The sequence below is a fragment of the Pollicipes pollicipes genome, unplaced genomic scaffold, assembly GCF_011947565.3.
Source record: "Pollicipes pollicipes isolate AB1234 unplaced genomic scaffold, Ppol_2.1 Scaffold_4881;HRSCAF=5763_pilon_pilon_pilon, whole genome shotgun sequence".
NCBI classification, from domain to species: domain Eukaryota; kingdom Metazoa; phylum Arthropoda; class Thecostraca; order Pollicipedomorpha; family Pollicipedidae; genus Pollicipes; species Pollicipes pollicipes.
In genome coordinates this window covers 10,938,369-10,957,299 of record NW_023596576.1, presented here as the reverse complement: position 1 = coordinate 10,957,299, position 18,931 = coordinate 10,938,369, and the positions used below count along the sequence as shown (strand labels likewise).

Here is an 18,931-nt window from a genome sequence, read left to right as displayed (position 1 = left end):
TACAGTGTCCGGCCTCACCGCGCCCCACGGCTCTTGATTGCCTACATCGCGTGATGGACACCCGTCGTTCTGGCAGTGGGGCATGAAAGGTCTCTGCGGCATCACGGTCAACGTGCCTTCAGGCCAAAATCGCGTTCATCAGCAGAGTGGCGTGTTTCCCCGTAATCCAGCCATACTGCAAACATCCAAGCTTATCGGCCACTGTGCGTGGGCTGTATCGCTTGTGGGTCACGCGTCTAACCAGGGCTGGCCATGATAGCTCGCCGGCCGCGTCTTTTGCCATCGCTCTAAGCTGCATTCTCTCCTATCAGCACTGCGCAATGTTATGCAATATATGAGTGTCCTAATACCTCCCCTGGTGGCTGGGTGATGTTAGAAGATCTCTCTTACCGAAGGGTTTCTTCAAGAGAGCTTATCGCCTCGGGAACGTCACCTGTGCGCTGTTCGTACCACTCACCACCAGTTGTAAGGCCCCCTATTTGGACACACTGCCCTGCCCATGAAAGTCACAAGCAGCCTGCCACCAGCCTAGCAGACTGTGCGCCTCGCCGTAGTAACCAGGCCTGCAGCTCTAACCAACTCTCAAGTGCTAAGCACTGGTGAATTTCCAACAGCACCAAGATAAATCACTGCCAGAAAATGACCAATATTATATATAATAATAAAAAGGATAAGTAATAAATCACAGTGGCGACAGTCAGTGAGAGGGTCACGCCAGTGACATGGGGTTAGTGCGAAGGTCAGCTGGCTCCCTGCAGCGGCCGTCTCCCTCGGTCGAGAGTGCGACGGCGCGCAGCGTCGGTGCCGACGACCCTCCCGCCGACGTCGACTGTGCGCCCGGCCGGCAGGACACAGACTGTCTGCGGATCAAGCTGCTGGGCGACTGCTACTACTGCGTGTGCGGCCTGCCCACGTCCCGGCCCGACCACGCCATCTGCTGCGTCGAGATGGCTCTGGGCATGCTGCAGGCGGTGCACAGCGTCCGCCAGACGCTGCAGGTGCGGCCACCACGGCGTGCTCGGCAGCCGGCCGCCTGACCAGCGGCGGAACCGGCCGGCGCTCAGTGCGCTCCCCCCCCCCCCCTCCCCCCGGCCTGCAGCGGAACCGGCCGGCGCTCAGTGCGCTCCCCCCGGCCTGCAGCGGAACCGGCCGGCGCTCAGTGCGCTCCCCGCCGGCCTGCGGTAGCGCGCGCACTCTTTTACGCGTCGTATGGGCGCGCCGATGATTTGAATGCTTCCTCCGATCCTTGCATGCTTCATTATCGGCAAGAGCTGTAAGTATGTCATGCCATGGTACCCCTTGAAACATTGGCATGGATAGCCATTAGTTTTTTGTGCACCCTCGCACAAAGAAATTTGTGTGGGGGGGGGAGAGCTGACAGGTCCCTCGAGGTATTTCTGGAATAATTTTTTGATCACCATTTAAGGGGGGCATGCTGAATTTGTCAATCGCTGACTTTATAACATTTTTTCTCATCCTGCCTTTTAAGCACATAAGGGCACACTTTTTCCAATGCCCCGAGCGAGCATGAAAAAAAAACAGCAAACGCATGCGTCCTTTGAATGAATTCACCTCCCAGCCCCACGTGCTGCATCAACCACGCAGTATGGAGATCATACACAGACGCACCCTTCGCTCCCAGAGAACGGTAATGGTCATTCAATGAGGCATGCTATGCTATTATTGCCTATCGCCTTTCCTGACGTAGCATTGTTTCACGGTGTGGTCATGGTCGGAAGAGGATTGGGTCGCCTTACACGTCATTTTAGCTCTAATACCGGAGCCGTTTTGCCGAAGTCATACGGACATTGGTTGTAATTGGGGTGAATGTTTATGCCGTTGTTGACATTTGCCCACCTGAACGTTCTCACATGTTTTTTACCCGCTGTGTGGCTCTGAATAGAACCCGTCGCACCCTCTTTTGTTAGACAGGGGAAGCTGATACACATTGACATTTCTTTCAAACCCATATCACTGCTGCTCTCCTGAACTTCCTGTATTTAAACAAAATGGTCTAAACCTGGGACAAAGGATTGCCAATGGATAAACTGGCGCAATTGGCTCATTGGTTTTGGACAAATGTTGTTAATCTGGCTAATCTTAAGTCCTACGATGTTAATCATGTGGCAGGGCTGGTCTTGACGGTTTGTTTACCACCGTTCTTCTGGCACTAATCGGGGTAAGGGTTGAGAGAGGGGTGGAAAGGAGCTCTCGTTAGCCGAATGATGGCTTAATAAGCGCGATGATGAAATGCACGAGAGAAACCTTGATATGTGGGGGTCCCGCTGGGGTATAGTCGCACCTTAAACTATGTGTGTGCCGTCCGCGGCGGCTGACACGTCTTTCGTGCTCAAACTACCCACGTGGAGAGGTGCCTCGTTTTAAGCGACTTCGCTTTTGCACCGATCTGCAATGAAATCGTCGGTGTGTGTATTTGTGTGAGGAAACAGATTTGTTCTTGTGACGCATAAATTGACCTCTGGTGCTTTATAGCGGATGCATAGCTAAATTAGCTAGTAACAGATATGTTGTTTGATAATCAGGCGATCTCAAACATGCATTTAACTAAAAAAGACGGCAGCAGCCGAGTTGGGCGCCTGGCCAGAAATCTGTCGAACAGGAGAGCAAAACCAGACTTGAGCTTATAAACATCAATGTCAGTGATCTGACAAACCAGTCCATCAATGTGGCGGCTGAGATGCATACATTTTCTCTTTCTCCCTTACCATCTAGTGCGTGAGAGTGCAGCGATATAACGCGCTGTAGGATGAAGCGATTCATGTGAGCAACCGAGACCGGCGAAACATTCGGCAACGTCGGTTTGAAGCGATTGTAACACATTTAAATGAGATTTAGAACTAAGATGTCATCTTGAAGATCATTCGGTCCAGTTCCAAGCTCTGCCCTTCTAAAGACCTAAACCCCCCTAGATTCTGAGCTAAACGGCCACGACGATGTGGAGACTTTTGGGGAGAGTTTTTCAAGGCCACCTTGGCATTCATGACATCACGATAACGTCATTCAAATCCTGTCATTCCATAAGCCGTGCGTTGGTCAAGGTAAGAATAAAATATAGTGGTCGCGTCATCAATATCTGGCGCTTGCGAGCACAATTTTCAGATATGACGGCCGTCAATTGGCTCTTAATGTTGTGCAAGGTACGATGACGTAAACAATTATGAAGTGTCGGGGAGCATATTTGCTAACAGAGAAATCGTGTTTCCTTTAGCGGTTTTGTTTACTTGAAAGTATGCCGCAGGTTCTAAGTGAGCTTGTTTCATCATACCCGATGCCTGCTTTAATATCTTCAAATGTGGAACATTTCCTTTCCCTTTACACGAGTCTCGCTATCTTTCCCGCTCATTTTGCGGTGCCACTTAAAAACTTCCTTTGTTTATCTGCAAGCGCAGCCTTTGGTTGTCGAGCTGGGTCGAGCCAGACTGAAATCTTTAAGGCCTGGTTGTGTAGTCGTTTCCCAAATGATAGACTCTGCTTCTGCGCTCGAGCCACGTTTGCCGGGCCCTTGCATGAGACCGGCATTGATCGCACGATGGTTGGCTCTGCTATTGAGGTCGGCCAATGAGCTCCTAACGCCGATCGTAATGCGGTGGAATAAGGGCCGCGCCCAGTCCGCCATTCGCCATCAAAACTCCTTTGTCTTTCGTATATCCCGCCCTCAATTTTATTGCCTAAACGAGATTGTCCTCGAAGTGGGCCATAAATAACGACAAAGTCCAAAATTGTCGTCCCATATAGAGCCCGCTAGGTTTTGATAGAAAGTCATATTTTGGAACCAGCATGTGGCTGATTAAAATATGGGTTTTCCAGATGCAACGGGTCAGAGGGGGGGTGGGGAGGGGGACCACACTCGATCAGAGTCGTTTTTGCACTGGCGACCTTCGCTGTGTCGACGCGGCACGTGCCTCCGTTCTGCACCATCGCTCCGTTGACCAAACACGTGTCTGTATTGCCCTGGTAATCGCGGCCCTCATGGTCCGGCACGTGACGTCATTGCCCCGATGATCTTTGTGCTGTCGACGCAACACGTGCCGCTCCGCTGACGCGTCACGTGTCGCCGCTCCCCTGATGGCCGTCCGTCCGGTGACACGTCGCGCCCCATTGCTGTCCTCCGTGCCGCAGGTGCACGTGGACATGCGCATCGGGGTCCACTCGGGCTCGGTGCTGTGCGGCGTGCTGGGCCTGCGCAAGTGGCAGTTCGACGTCTGGTCGGACGACGTCACGCTGGCCAATCAGATGGAAGCGGGCGGCGTGGCAGGCCGTGTGCACATCTCGCAGGCCACGCAGTCTTGGCTGGGTCACCTGTACGAGCTAGAGCCTGGACACGGCGCTGACAGGAACCAGCTCCTCAGGGTCAGTTGGCCGGCGCCAGCGAGATGCAGGAGAGCGAGCGGCCAGAGGAGCCCTTTAAGTGCACGCGCAACACGTTCAGTCTTGCGATCTCCGGGTCAATATCACGTGACAACCTTCAATACAGAGGAAAATCCATGACTCCATCAGCTTGGGCTTAACCTTGACCACACAGCGCTCGCGGCACCTCTTGCATCAGTGCTGTGCCGCAGCGCTGGCGCGGCCGCGTGCGGAGCAGCTGCTGACGCCTGTTCGCGGTGCGCGCAGGAGCGGGGCGTGGAGACGTACCTGATCGGGCGCACGGAGCCGCTGTTTCCCGGCCGGCGGCGCTCTCACCGCTCGTCCTCGGCGCCGCTGTGGTCTGAGGTGGCAGCCCCAGCCGCCGCCGCCCGGCCCGCCGCCGACGACGACTACTACGAGTGGATGCCCGAGATCCCGTTCGAAAACGTGAGCACCCGCCGGGTCTGGGCGCGTTGTGTCCGTTTCTCGAATAACTGACGTGCTTACGACCGACGATGCTGGGGGACAGAATCCGCAAGAGAGTTGTGAAGTTCAGCGAGTAGCCACGTTGCGTGACACTACTCGTACGTTGTTACCGTTGGTACGCCATCAGTTGTATTTTTCTGTACCTGTTGATTCGAGTGGTTTTCTGCCGACTATATATATATATATATATATATATATATATATATATATATATATATATATATATATATATATATATATATATATATATATATATATAGATGTATACATATATATATGCATATATATGTATGCATATGTGTATTTATGCATAGACTTTCAATTCATGATCCAATTCTCAACCTTTTGACCCATAAGTGTCTTGTTTCGGGAGATCAGCGATGTGGGCTAAGTAATGCATGATTCTATTGGACACCGAACTGAAGAGACCTGACAGAAATGCAGCCCTCGGACGATGGATATGTTCGTGGGATAATGGCTTTGTGTGGATACAATAACCTTTTACTTATCCGAGGGTTCATTCCCGTCCGGAAATTTAATAACCTTTAGTGGTAATTTTGTGTCTGTCATCCATTACAGGTCAATGTCTGCGAAGTGCAACAACCATGATTGCTAAATTGCAGAGAGAGAATTAGCTTCAATCAAAATTTTAAGCGAGCCATGTGAAGAGTTTACCGCATTTGTGTTCCCGTACTGACAATGAAAGTTCGTCCTGCTCCTGTCCCCACATCTGTGCATTCACTTGACTCATCATGGAGCCTTGACGGCGGCAAGTTTGTCGCTGTCTTCCTTACTGCTAGTCACCCATTTGACAACCATCGTAAGCGTGACGATATACCCCGGCCCAGCTGCGATGATGTGACCTTATGTTGCTGGTCATGCCGGGCGCGGCTCTTGCGGCCAGGTGTCGATGGGTGCCGGCCGGCCGTGGGTGGACGGCCTGGCGCCGGGGCCGGCGGCCTCCTACGCGGAAGAGGAGCGCACCGAGCCCGGACACTCCGGCGCCGGTTCTGGGCAGCAGGACGATCTAGAGAGCTTCCTCTCCAGCAGCGCCGAGGCGGAGAACCACCTGCAGCACCGGCGTCTGCAGATGAAGCCCTGCACGCTGCGCTTCAGGGACGAGTGTGACGAGTGCGAGGTATGGTACCGCGTCGCACCGCGCCGCTGTATGCCGGCAATGACGGTGCCCAACACGCCACGGCTTGGCGCTGGCCGTTCCGAAGATAAACACTAAACATAGAGCTAACAGCGATGGTAACGTTTTGGAGACTCTCAGGATGCTTGCCCACACCGGGCCTACTTGATATAGAAAGCATCATCAGCAAAAATAACTGTATCTCAGAGGCACGTCCACGAACGACAAGAGAGGGAAGAGACTACTGAAATGGACGGAGACCGTGGCTGCCAACAGCGGACCGGCAGTCGACAGCAGCCGCGTCAGTGGGCACGCTCAGTCACGTGACACTGCGCCCCCTCCCTTTAAAATTTTTTCACATTTCACACCTTTTTCACATATGCCCCAGCATGCTAACAACTTACCGCAACTTGTGTAGAGTGGATATCAGCATTGTGGTCGAGAGTTCATAATGTGTGGCTCACTCAGCCTCTCTTTTCCTTCTCTGGCAGGGAAGTGAATCATCTACTCCTGCGACAATACTTTGGGCATACACTCTTTCCTCTGCTGTCGTAGCAGCCCGCCGTCTCATTTTCCTCGCACGGAAATTTTCCGTCTCATTTTCCTGAACAAAATCCTGTTTGATGATGAGCTGTCCTCCTTCATTTTGGCTTCTGAACACGTTCATACATGTATGGTTCTGAGATATTACTCTGCAATACTAATTTTCCAATGGTAAGTTACCGATCAACGTCGACTGCGTCGAAATCAGCTCAATAACGTGTCAACTTTTGCGTTTCAAAAATGCCCTAATAATGCTTGTTTTTACCCTCCGGTTGACTGGCCCTATGAAAATGTTTGGAACTTTATTTATGAGATCAGAGCTGTTATGCTGAGCTATCGACCTTCGGTATGCCTGGAGGTTCCCGTTAAGCGATGTTATAGAGCAAACATTGGTAGTATTGACAGCATTGGCAGAGACCTCATGATCAATATCTTTGAGCAGGTGATCACTCGTGATCATATGCACAGCTTGGAACGTCGAGTACCACCAAATTAACCAATGCTTGCTCAATGACGTCATTTAACCAGTACCCCTGGTATTCTGAAGGTCGAAAACCAGGCATAAGACTCTGAACTCATAATGCAGAAAAAACACGAGCCGAGGGTTTTGGCTTATATGGATATTATATTTCCTAGGAATGCAGGCATATCTCTGAGAAATGGAACGCGGTTTGGTTTTCGATAATCAACCGAGTAGTTTTCGAGATATCGAGGGGAGGTTGGGGTAAGTAACCCCACTCACTTAACATATTCAGCTTTTACATCATTAGAAACAGAGAATTGGAGTGACAGTCCGCTGCCCTGCTGTCACTTGGCCTCATTTCAAGGTCGTCTGAATGTATTCCTAATGTCTTCTTTGTGGTCCATGTAAATGGGCTGACATTGTTTAGAGGAACCGATCAGATGTTTCGGTCAGGGCTTCCAGGCTCCCAAGCTACATGTGAAGCACGTTTAGATGGCTGCGCAGCATGGCTATGTAACCGCGCATACCACCATGAATACATGTGTTGTTTCTCTCTCATTGCAGTACCAGAACACAAAGGGAGATCTCTTCAAATCCAGTATCACGTGCGCATGTGTATTGTGGATATTCATAGTGACCACCCAGTTCACATTGCAAGTCACGTGAGTAAAAACCTTTTTTTGCATCAATGGAGTAGTTTGAATGTCGATCGCTGTACTCAGATAGGACGTTCATGGGCACTTGAGCTAAGCTCATGTTTGTCAATGGCAGTGCGAGATTTCTTGATCTAATGGCGCGATGCTTGGAAAACCTGCCAATAGTGTAGTTGTTTCTGTAAACGATATGTTGTACCGTCCGTTGAATATAAACCACATTTGCAATTAGTGTTTGATGTGTGCACTGCTTGCTACAAGTCATCGTTCGTCTTTTTCTTTTTCATCATGCTGTAGTTACACTTGAGCATATTAAGCTATTTCGATTTTATGCACGGCAGATATATTCCTGTCTTTTATGAGAACATTGTTGCCAGTTGGTTTTGGTATAATCACAGGCAGATGTAAATTACTGATGCTTCGAATTATCATGTATCAGCGATGCATATCTGTTCTCCTCAACATTACCCGACATAAGCTTGACACAGCTGTCTCGGTCTGTTCCAGGTTATATCAGTCGGTGTCCGCCGCGATCGCGTTCGTTATTCTAGCCACAATCCTCCTGTTGGCGCTGGGGGAGGAGATGACGGGCAAGCAGTCCATCATATATAAGGTAACAAGCAACAGCCTGCTGAGCCAGTATTCCTTGGAATACGAAGGGGCGTCAGCGGCGTGCGTAATGCGCAACAAACGCAGATGTTTGGCCCGCGAAGATTTGGGTCAAATTGCGTTTTAAGGGGAGTGTTCCACATTTGAATGGGATTTTGAAATGGAATAGCCATCGTGAAGGTCATATGGTGCAGTTCGCAGCCCGGTCCTTCTTAAGACCCTAAACCCCCTCTAGTTCTGAGCTATACATCCGCAAAGATTAGGAGACCATTTCTGTGGGAGTGTTTCAAGGTCAGCTTGGCATTCATGACGTCATGATAACGCCATTCAAATCTTGCCATTCCATAAACCATGCGGCTATCAAGGTAAATAAAAATATGATGGTCGAGTCGTTTGAACCTATTTCCAGATAGAACGGCCGTCAATTGGCTCTCAGTCAAGGTTGTGCAAGGCGCAGTGACGTAATCAGACCATGGCGTATCGAGCAGCATATTTACTAAGCGGAGAAATCGTTTGGTTTTTAGCAGTCTTTTTTACTTAAAAATATACCTATAGTTATAAGTGAGCTTGTTTCACCATGTCTGATGATTGCTTTAATATCCTCAAATGTGAAACGTTTCCTTTAAAAAAGCCAGCTCGCTTGGCGCCAGCTGGGCCGGGTGTGCTGAGCTAGCGTTGCGAACACCATTGCTCTGCCCAGTGCCTGTTTATTCAGAGGGGAAGTCGGTGCGACCCGAGGGCTTTGGTGATCCAGATATTTATGTCGTATTGTCGATGAAACGGCACAAAATGGATCGGCGACATAATGGCCAGCCACACGTCAACACACGAGCACACTTTATCGACGATGACAGGAGACATCCGGATCGATATCAATTGAGGCTGTTATAACTTGCCCTTCCTCAGGTCTGTCAGCACTGGGTTTTGGTCGTGTACGATCCCAACGCTCCCCACCGACATCATGGATGAGATGGTCGGTGGCTCGTGCGCATCAGAAAGTCTCCTGGCCCGTTTCAGGTATCGCGCCGAATCAATCTGGAGCGACGGTACCGGCTGCTGCTCACATGCCTCTGCATATACACCATCGCCGCTTCAGCCGTGTTCGCCGTGGTGAGCGCAGAACTGCACTCTCTGTGACTCCGTATGGACTAGGACTTGACTAACTTGACTTGACTTGCAGTCTGCTTGGCTTGCCAGACCTTGTTGTGGCTGCAGATCTTGTAAGTGACGCCACAAGCGTAGCAGTTCCCTTCTGAAACCTCAGCCCAACGTGAGAAAAGCAGATGTGCATTCATACGAAGGCGCTCACCGTTGTGTTTCGAGAGAACATTGCTGTGATTGGCGTCTCTGCACGCAGCGTCTCAGCAACCCACCAATTACGTTCATACGCATCAGGTGTGCTCCATCGCACGTAAACATTGTATAAAAACGTAATCGCCTGAGGCCTCCGCCCGTCCTGAAAGGGACTTCGATTTTCCAGAAACCTCGGTGTTCAGCTATCTAGGTCCTAATTCTGATTGTCCTGGAGATGTCGTTATTTCGAAAAAGCTGGAGATCCCTTCTCCGCCCGCAATGTTTACTAGGACGACCTGTTACCGGATCCCAGTCCAGACAAGTTCCCATGTCTTCCATTTGGGTGTCTTGTCTTGTCGGCATAGCATTTCATCAGAATAGTGCGATCAATGCATGCGCATCATATTGGTACGCGCCCACGTGTGCCGGCAGGGCAGCATGCGCGTTCATCTTCTTTTCATGGCAGGGGTGATCTGTCTTTTCAGATTAACGGAGGCTTTTAGATGGACCCCAGGTACTATTCAGCGTGTTGCGACACAGCGCCTTATGGCTCCTTTACATGACCTTTTTTAGCGTGGAACGCGCGTGCGTGGGTACAGGTCATTGACCCGCGTCGGAAGTGCGTCTAACGCGCCTTTGTCGACGTCATACTTGTACTGAACGCGTCATATTTGTCGACGACAATCGCCCTTTCACACGGGATGGCACTTCTAATCCAGCCGTTCACCCTGAGCATCCATCCAGGGAGGAGCTAGGGGAAGTGAGCACATGCTGCGTTGAAATATTACGCATTTATAAAACCTATTTTGTCATATTTCAAGACATCATCATTGGTTTATAGGCAGAGTTTTTTGTGTGCCTTTAAGACATTGCTACTTGAGCGGATATTTAGACCTTGCTCTAAAATGCGATGAGCAAGTCGTCTTGACCTTAAATTTCAGCATCCCCGGCTACGTATTACCGTTCTCTATTCCTTGTATTGTTAACGCGCTACAATTGCCTTGCAATGTATATGAAGCTCTGGGGCAGCTTTTCTGCTCTCGACCCGTGTCAGGGCTAGGTGTTAGTGCTTCTGCCAGGCCAAATATATGGAAGACCGAACACGGTGCTAAACATTACGCACTTTCTCATGATGCTGTCGGGCTTAGACGAACGTCGGACGCGCGCAAAACAGCCTCCGTGTAAATAAGCCATCATCTATATGCAGTGTTCACCTGTCCTGCCCAGTGAAAATCATCTTTAGGACTTCAATCCTTCTGTTGCTTACAAATTTGATCAGTGGCGTTATTTCTCGATACATTTCCTTCCCGTTCTTTTGTTGCATGCGGCTCGCAGGAGATATGCGCATGAGGCATGAGGAAAAGTCCGCCAAATCCGGCGTAGCGATGTGCAGCATTTGCTCAAACGATGCGGATTCGCCGTAATCTTTCCCCGCCGCGTCGCGGACAATTTTCTCGTCTCCTGGATAGAAGCGGCAAGGCTCGTGATCTATCCTCGGATTGGCCGCTCGGAAACATGTGGCATATGGAGCGGAGCCGTGTCGTTCCTGCCCGTTTCGTCAGATACGTGAGCTGACGCCAGCACCGCATATTGTGCGCCTTGTGCGCCAATGACGCCCATTTATGTCTGGGAGCACATCGGCTGCTGGGGCCATTCCAGCCCTCTTGTGTCGATCGCTGTAATGCGTTTACGGCCGGGTCGGCGCCGAGCAAGACGCTGACTGGACGAGCGTTGGCGTGAAGAGGCCCGGACGCACGGCCTGGGCCTTCAACGAGATGGGCCGTTACGAAACATCTCCTTTGCCTCGGCAGCCGAGTTCTGGACGTTGAACAAGAACTGACAAATTTCGGACTCTACGCCGTACCAGGAGCTGTTCTCTTGGGCTCTTGGATTTCATGAAACCCCAAAACAGGTCGGGCGATGATTTGGATATAGCTTAATTTACGTGTCCGTGTCCAAAGTTTTAAGCAAGAGTGCCTGATTTAAAGGTATCTAAAAACAAGCCGGGGATGATTTTAATTTAAAAACAAGTCGGGTGATGATTTTAGAATGTTCAAATTTCGTGCCCGTGCCTAATCCCTGAAGCAAGACTATCTAGAGGATGAATTAAGAATGCGCGATGCAAATTGCCTAATGCTGCAATCGTCTCCAATCTCTCAGGATAGACTAGCACACAGCCCGTTCTGTACCTAATGTGGTGTCCAGAGAGCAGGGCTCCTGATCTTCAGGCGGGACGAATGCTTGGTTTACGGCCGTATCCCGCGGGGAATGGGAGAAATCTAGCGGGCTTTCAGTAATGTGTGGGTGTACGTGCTGCCCGCAGTTGGCTGACATCAGCGGATTGGCTTGCCAGATGGTTCATTCGGGAACATTCGCAATGTTTTTTTGTGGCTAACACTGCGGCCGTCGACACCCACACAGTATTTGCTGACGCATGACAGATGGGCCGTCCAGCTGATACATACTTTAGAGAAAAGCTCGAGATATGATGGGCGGCACTTCTAGATGGATATTGACGTATAAATAGCTCAGTTCATCCAGTGCACGTGCGGACGGCTGAGGTGTGGGAAGGGAGAAGTTGCGTAGCTGTTTTTTTTTCTCTCGGCGTTTTTTGCTGCGCGTCGGGCGAACCGCGTACCAGGTGATGTCCTGGAACAGTTCGAGATGTAAAACATACCCGAGGATGATCAAACTGAGACCGCCTTTGGTGTCATATTTCACCAAAGACGGTCTGCTAGTCGAAATGTAAGCCAATCATAAGTACGAGCGTCTACTTAAGCATCTGAAATGTTCAGTTGCTAAGAAAATTGGAAAGAAGAGAAGATATAAACTATCACTCCTCGTTCACACAACATGAAACAAAAATAAGCTGTAGGCTGAAAATTCAAATATGCCATACAAATTTACTGGGCTGGCGCTTTTTTAAGTATACGCAGCGTGAAAGTTAGTGTTACAAAGAATATTTCGCGACAGTAAAGATCTCTAGGGTCCTAACAACCTCCATATATCTGGAGACATATACTCACAAGAATCCTCAGAAGTTTCTAGGACGAGAAAAGCACTAGAAGATATCTAACTCTCCTGAGATCACTCACCACATGCCGTTTGCTCCGTTGGAACCTGAACTACGCATCTCATCCGTAATGTGATTTGACACTTCCTTCAAAAAGTCACCCTCAAGGCCTCGCCAGCCAGAGGGTTCTGGGATAGCAAGGTGATTCCACACTCTGTGATGAGTTTAGCCGGCCATCGAACAATGTCGTGCCCGCTTCCCGTTGGCTAATAATGACATCAGTTATGTAACATGTGACTACGACTCGTTTCCGTTGGGGGTAGTATGTAAGGTGTGCCGTTGGTTGCCATGCATGCCCACTCGTTCTCCTCACCTGAAGAAGCAAGGCTGCTGTTGGTTTTGCATGTAGACTGTGGTGTGGGGTGAGTGTTAATGAGTGAATTACTGGTAAAAAGAGGATTTAGTCTGACAAGACTTATCTTTGGATGACTCGTGGGAGGGACTGGTACGAGCGTGGTCGTTAATAGCCTATCATGCAAGCAGTTTGAAATCTGCTACAGTGAGTCCTACTTTAACAGCAAATTGCGAGGGTCGGAGGGGGTCGAGGCCGATATCTTCATTTTAAGGCCATTACTAAATACTTACAGTATTAACGGATAATACTGACTTGCTCAAAAGCACTCACTCTGCGATGAATACAAAAACTGTGGTGCACTTAGTTTGCTGACATTCCCATTCTCCGAAGCGGCGGATTGGAATGAGACGAAACGTGCTCCCCTGCTCAGGCACTGCTTGGCTTACTTCTCCCAAGACTTCACCAAAAACTTGCTTTATGCGATTATTTATCTAAACCACCTGGTGACAAAGGGTCAAGTGACAGGTCACGAAATGATCAAAGCATATGCCGTGCTTTTGTGATCGGGTGACCCAAAACTGCCCCACCGATAACCCTGAACTTTTACCATTCGGTTCTAGGCATGTAATTTCTCCTGGCCTCAAGCGAACGGTGAATGTTGAACAGCTCAGGAATACAGTGACCTAGGCAATGCGCACGTCAGGAACTGGCTTGACGGCGTAGTGAAGTTCACGGACAATTCCATGCTCGGCAACGATTCAGACGATGTTCTTCTAACCCTCACCAATTGATTCAGGGTACACAATTTACCGCTGACTATTCAATTTGGTGACCTTGGGTCAGATCAGAGTTCAGCACATTGTTCAAACATGAAATTGCAATTTGTGCACAACTCATGCTCAGAAACTATCCAACCAAATCTTACGGAATATTCATTTTTCGACCCAGGATGTGTGAATTATCGGCGCTTTATGATTTGATGACCTTTGGTATGGTCACAGTGCATCAAATTACCAAGATACAATAACTGTTTTTGTAAACAATCCCGTGCTCGGAAACATGTGGACGATTTTCTTCACGTCTTCATCAGTAGATTTGCAGATTGTGATTTACTCGTGATCTCTTGACTTATTGACCTTAGACCTAATCCCTTATCATGGCATTGCTGAGACACGTTTTTACGGTCGTGGGAAATCGCATGCTCGTGCTGTTCAAAAGGTATGTCATATTCAAGAAAACTACCATCGTAGGCGGACACAGGGTTTCTAGCATAGGTAAAACATGACTGCACCAATATGACTTTAACTCTCAAGAGCCCCTCATGGGCACCGTCACCACCGTTGTCACTTTGCGCTAACGTGCTCCCATAGTGAGTGACAAGAGTGCACCGGCGTCACCCTTCCTCTGACGCCTTTATTACGTCGCGGTAGCGTCAGCGACAGCGGGGGGGGGGGGGGAGGGACAGGGCGGCGCAGGCGCATCTGGAAAGAATCCAACCCTCACGAGACCTCTAATGGAGCATTGTTGTTGCTGATAGCATAATAAGCGAGACGCACGGATTACAGATATTAGATGTTCCAGTTATGCAGCATAAGAGCCTCTCGTAGGAGGAGGAAAGAAGCGAAAGCGAAAGAGGTTCCTGTAGCGGAAGAAGCTCCGCGTAGCTTGACGGCCTTCTCGGGATGAAAGAACCTCTTTGCAGGGGGCAAGCTTTCTCGTATCGTGAGAATCCTTCGTAGCGGAAAGGTCTTCTCGTAGAATAGGAACACCATCATAACGTGAGGACTTCTTGCAATAGGAAGCGCCCTTGCAGCGTGGAAGTATTCTTGCAGCGGTGAACCTCCCTCTAGCGTGGCCCGCAATTCTCGCCGACAAATTATATCACGCGACGGATCGAACTTCCTCCGTTCGTGTGTGATCAAACAGTTAGAGAGATGCGCATCAAATTACTCAGGAGTTAAAAAAGCTTCGTCTACGGAATCACCGTCTCCTTTCTCCAGACGCTCTGTGATTTGACTTCGCCCCCTTTTCCCAATCGACATGTGAGGCGACCCTGTCCCCGTCTGCTGTCTCTAAATATCTTACGAGACGGTCCTGTCTGTTTTCCGCAGACCTCAGGTGACATCAGGTGAACGTTCTCACCTGAGGTGAACGTTCTCCTGTTTTCCTGTTCTCCCGTCGGCAGCTACGTGGTCACGTGACCCTTTCCCCTGCAGCAATATGTTATGTGAGGTGATGTGAAGTATCGGTGTCGGTGTAGTGTAATCCCGTCTTGCCGCCGCCAGATGTCGTGCGACCCCGTGTGGCCACCGCCAGATGTCGTATGATCACGTCTGGACGCCGCCAGATGTATTGTGACCCTGTGTGGCCGCCGCAGATGTCGTATAACCACGTCTGGCCGCCGCAGATGTCGTGTTAGCACGTCCGGCCGCCACAGATGTGTAATCACTTCTGGCCGCCGCCAGATGTCGTGTGATCCCGTGTGGCCGCCGCAGATGTGTAATCACTTCTGGCCGCCGCCAGATGTCGTATGATCCCGTGTGGCCGCCGCAGATGTCGTGCGACCACGTCTGGCCGCCGCCAGATGCCGTGTAACCCCGTCTGGCCGTCGCCAGATGTCGTGTGAGGTGAGCTGCGCCGGCCCGGCCCCGGCCACACTCGTCAGCGGCGTGTTCCGGCCGGCGCGGGCCGCCTCCCTCCGGCTCAACCTGTCGGCGGTGGGCGCGGCCGCCTGCGCCCGCGACGCCACGGCACGCTCCGCCGCGCTCTGCGCCGGCCCGGCCGACGCCGACACGGCCAACTTCATCAGCCAGCACTTCCTCTCGTACTGCCTGTGTACGTGCCGCGCCTGTGAAAGTGGCGACGGGCAGACCGACAGCACGTGTCGCACGTACGACCTGCGCACGACGTGCCCCGAGCCGGAGTACTACGTGCACACGTGGCTGCTGGCGATGGTGGCGCTCGGCGGGTTCCTGCGGCTCGACTTCGAGGTGAAGACGGTCATGGCGCTGGGGCTGGTGCTGCTGTACGTGCTGATGATGCTCGGTGCCTTCGTCAACGTCTTCCTCATCGCCGAGCTGTAAGTGAACTTCACTTTTTCTGTGGGGATGGATGTTTGTGAGAGCGGGATGTGCGGGGTCGGCCGAAAGTCGCCTGGGTCCTCAGGCAAATAAGAATTGCTGTGTGTCGCTGCTGGGGTCCAGTCGGGCTATACGCGAAGATATTAGATTCGGAGCGTACGAACATGGTCGTGATCTGGTATGATGGAGCCATTTTAGTCTGGAAAGGCTGCATCATGAATTTAGGAGCGGCTGGTCCCAAGTTAAAAAGGACCAAGTATAGGCTGGGAAACGGAGAACTTTGGGCTCACAAAGGCCTATCTCACTTCTTGGGCCTGGGAAGGGCCCATCGCTGCTGTGGAGTGGGCCATCGTAGGCTCAGAAAGCCGTCGGCGGTGTACTCGTGGGGCAAACTGTTCCAAATGTATGAGGTTATGGCGAGAGCTACCTTCCCCTCCCCTCCCCCCTCCATATTTCAGGTGGCCCAAATGAGGCCCCTGGCGGATTTTTGGAAGAGATTAGCTTATTGTGTGCCATCCAGGCAAGTGCAGAAAGTCCATCTCAGGGTCCGGACAGGATCAATTTCAAGTCAGGAAACCCTTATAAAAGTTTCGGGCAGGAGAGGGGCCCTTTTCCGGTCTGCAAAGGGCCCATTATAGATTCAAAGGGGCCGTCTCGGCTCAGGACAGTCATCGCAAACTCGAAAGGGTCTGCCTCAGATCTGGGTGGGGCCCATCATGAGCACAGAAAGGTCCCTCTAAGGTCTGTAAAGGGTCTGGCGTAGAGTCAAGGAAGCCCCCCTGAAATCATGCAATGACACGTTTTAGGCTAAGAAAATGAGCACCTCAGGTCTGGAAGGGCCCATCTTAACACTTAAGCACGGAGAGAGCCATCTGACATCCCACAAGCTCCATGTTATACCAGGGGAGAGGCCAAAGTTTTGGTAAGAATGGTTGGGGGCGGCACACACTTTGGTTAAGGGCCCCCGGATGAAAAGGGCACCAGGAAAAATAGCCAAATTTTGCCCATTTTATTTCAAGTGGTCCACATTTCTTCATTTGTCGTCACCACGCCGACGAATGCATTCAGTAAGGGGCCTAGTGGATTAAACACTAAGGAAACCCCTTACCTTTTACGGTCAGGAGGCCCGTAAGTAAAACACGAGGGATCCCATTGCTTTTCCCGGTCAGGGGTTTAAGGGATCTCCGTTCCAGCCCGCCACCTGGGGTGCTTGGCCGGGTACTATTCTGGAGACACGGCAGCCGGGCCCCCTGGTCGATCAGGAAGGCCGCAGAGGGGTGCAACACGCATCTTGGAAATGAGCTGTAGGCCTCAACGTGACAGACTGTTCGAAAATCGTGATCCCGGGTAAACTGGCAGGCCCTTATTGTCCCCAGGGGTTTGAAATCGGTGCAAGAGGCCCTCGGATGGACATGTGTGGGTTGGAATCCTTTGGTGCAGCCTCTGACTAACTCTTCGGCCCTCTCGTCGTGTCCCCTTGTCGGGCCTCCGATCGTCAGTCCCGAAGAGCCCTAAGCGCCCGTCTGGACCAAAGGGGAGATATGAGTGACACCAGCGCCCCTCCATCCGTCCTGTGCACCGACTTCAGCTTATGATGGACCCGTCTCAGGTTGAAAAGAACCCATTTCCAGATAAGAAACGCCCGTGCAAGTGTAGACCTGGAAATAGTTAACCTCCAACGATGAAAAGCCCATCATAGGCCCAGAAAGCGCCCGTTTTCGGTTAGGGAACGGCGCATGGTAGGTTCTTAAAGGGCCCTGTCAGGCCTGGAAAGGACCATAGGGGACTCAAAAGGACTTTTTTAATCAGGGGACCATACATTTTAGGCTGATGGAATTATCATCGCATGCGCCGAAAAGGCATCTCTCATTTTTTAGGCCCAGGAAGGGCCCACGTCTGGTTAAACCGGGAAATGGTGCACATTAGGTCTGGAAATTGTCATTTTTTACGTCCAGAAAAGGCACAGGTCAAGTCCCGAAGGATTATGTTTCGCTCTTAGACCCGAGAATATTCTCTCCCGAGCCTGCGAAGACCTAGAAGCGAATAATCTCATTTTAGGCCGTGTGAAGATGAGATGGACCCCATCTTGGGCCTGAATGAGCTTTCCCTAATCGGGAGAGACCCAACGATAGCACACCCAACTGCAGAACACCTCGGTAGCATAGCCGGAGTTTTTCTGCCACCAAAATTTGGATGATTTGGCAGCATTTGGAAGCTCTGGAATCGACTTCCTGCTTTTGCTTCTGAAGCAGTAGCGCGTTCCGGAGGGGGGTATAGGGAACGCGTTCCCCTTAAGTTCCGAGGGGCCCTCGGGCCCTTCAGGACCTACGATTAAGGACCCGATTTGAGTGCCCGAAGGGTCCAAAAGTAAGGACAAAGCCGGAGCCAGAGATTTACATTGGTCGGGGCCCCACGGCACCCAACGAAAGCCCTGTGCTGGCAAAGGGCCCCGAGTTGGCCAGAGACAGTGTTCGAGGAGGCCCGTAGAGCCTGCCTGGAGGACCCATCGGATCCGACGATCGAGGGCTCGATTGGAGGGTTTAAGAACATTTGGAGCAGTTTAAGGGCTAGTCGGAGTCTTATTCAGGGGCCACGCCCTGCGGGGACGGACTCTCAAATGACAGTCAGGGGACCCTTTACACCGATCAGGGACACCCTGAGTCGATATGGGTCTGCCTGTTCGTCAGGCACCACCAGCGCCACACAGTCCGCTCGGCACGAGACTGGGGGCCCATTCCCAAGAAGCTACAAAGTGAGGCCAGTGTCGTACACTGGTCGGTGCCCCTATATTTGGCTCGAGCCCACAGCGCCTAACAGGTCCTGTGCTCACGAGCGGCCCCGAGGCAACCAAAGGCCGTATTTGATGAGGTCCGAAGAGGGACCTGAGTGGCCCAACGAACAGACTATCAAAGGCCCGGTTGGAGGGCATAAGG

General features: G+C 51.2%; 1 protein-coding gene across 1 annotated transcript in view; it reads left to right on the top strand.

The window, feature by feature from the left end:
• Nucleotides 1–18,931, top strand: part of LOC119099816 (adenylate cyclase type 8) — a 50,713-nt gene that overhangs the window by 5,662 nt on the left and 26,120 nt on the right. Inside the window, exons 4-12 of the mRNA XM_037222896.1 lie at nt 849–998; nt 4,141–4,371; nt 4,636–4,815; nt 5,759–5,992; nt 7,560–7,657; nt 8,156–8,261; nt 9,275–9,367; nt 15,534–15,566; nt 15,789–15,997. Of these exons, the coding sequence (XP_037078791.1) occupies nt 849–998; nt 4,141–4,371; nt 4,636–4,815; nt 5,759–5,992; nt 7,560–7,657; nt 8,156–8,261; nt 9,275–9,367; nt 15,534–15,566; nt 15,789–15,997 (1,334 nt within the window). The remainder of the gene's footprint in view (nt 1–848; nt 999–4,140; nt 4,372–4,635; nt 4,816–5,758; nt 5,993–7,559; nt 7,658–8,155; nt 8,262–9,274; nt 9,368–15,533; nt 15,567–15,788; nt 15,998–18,931) is intronic.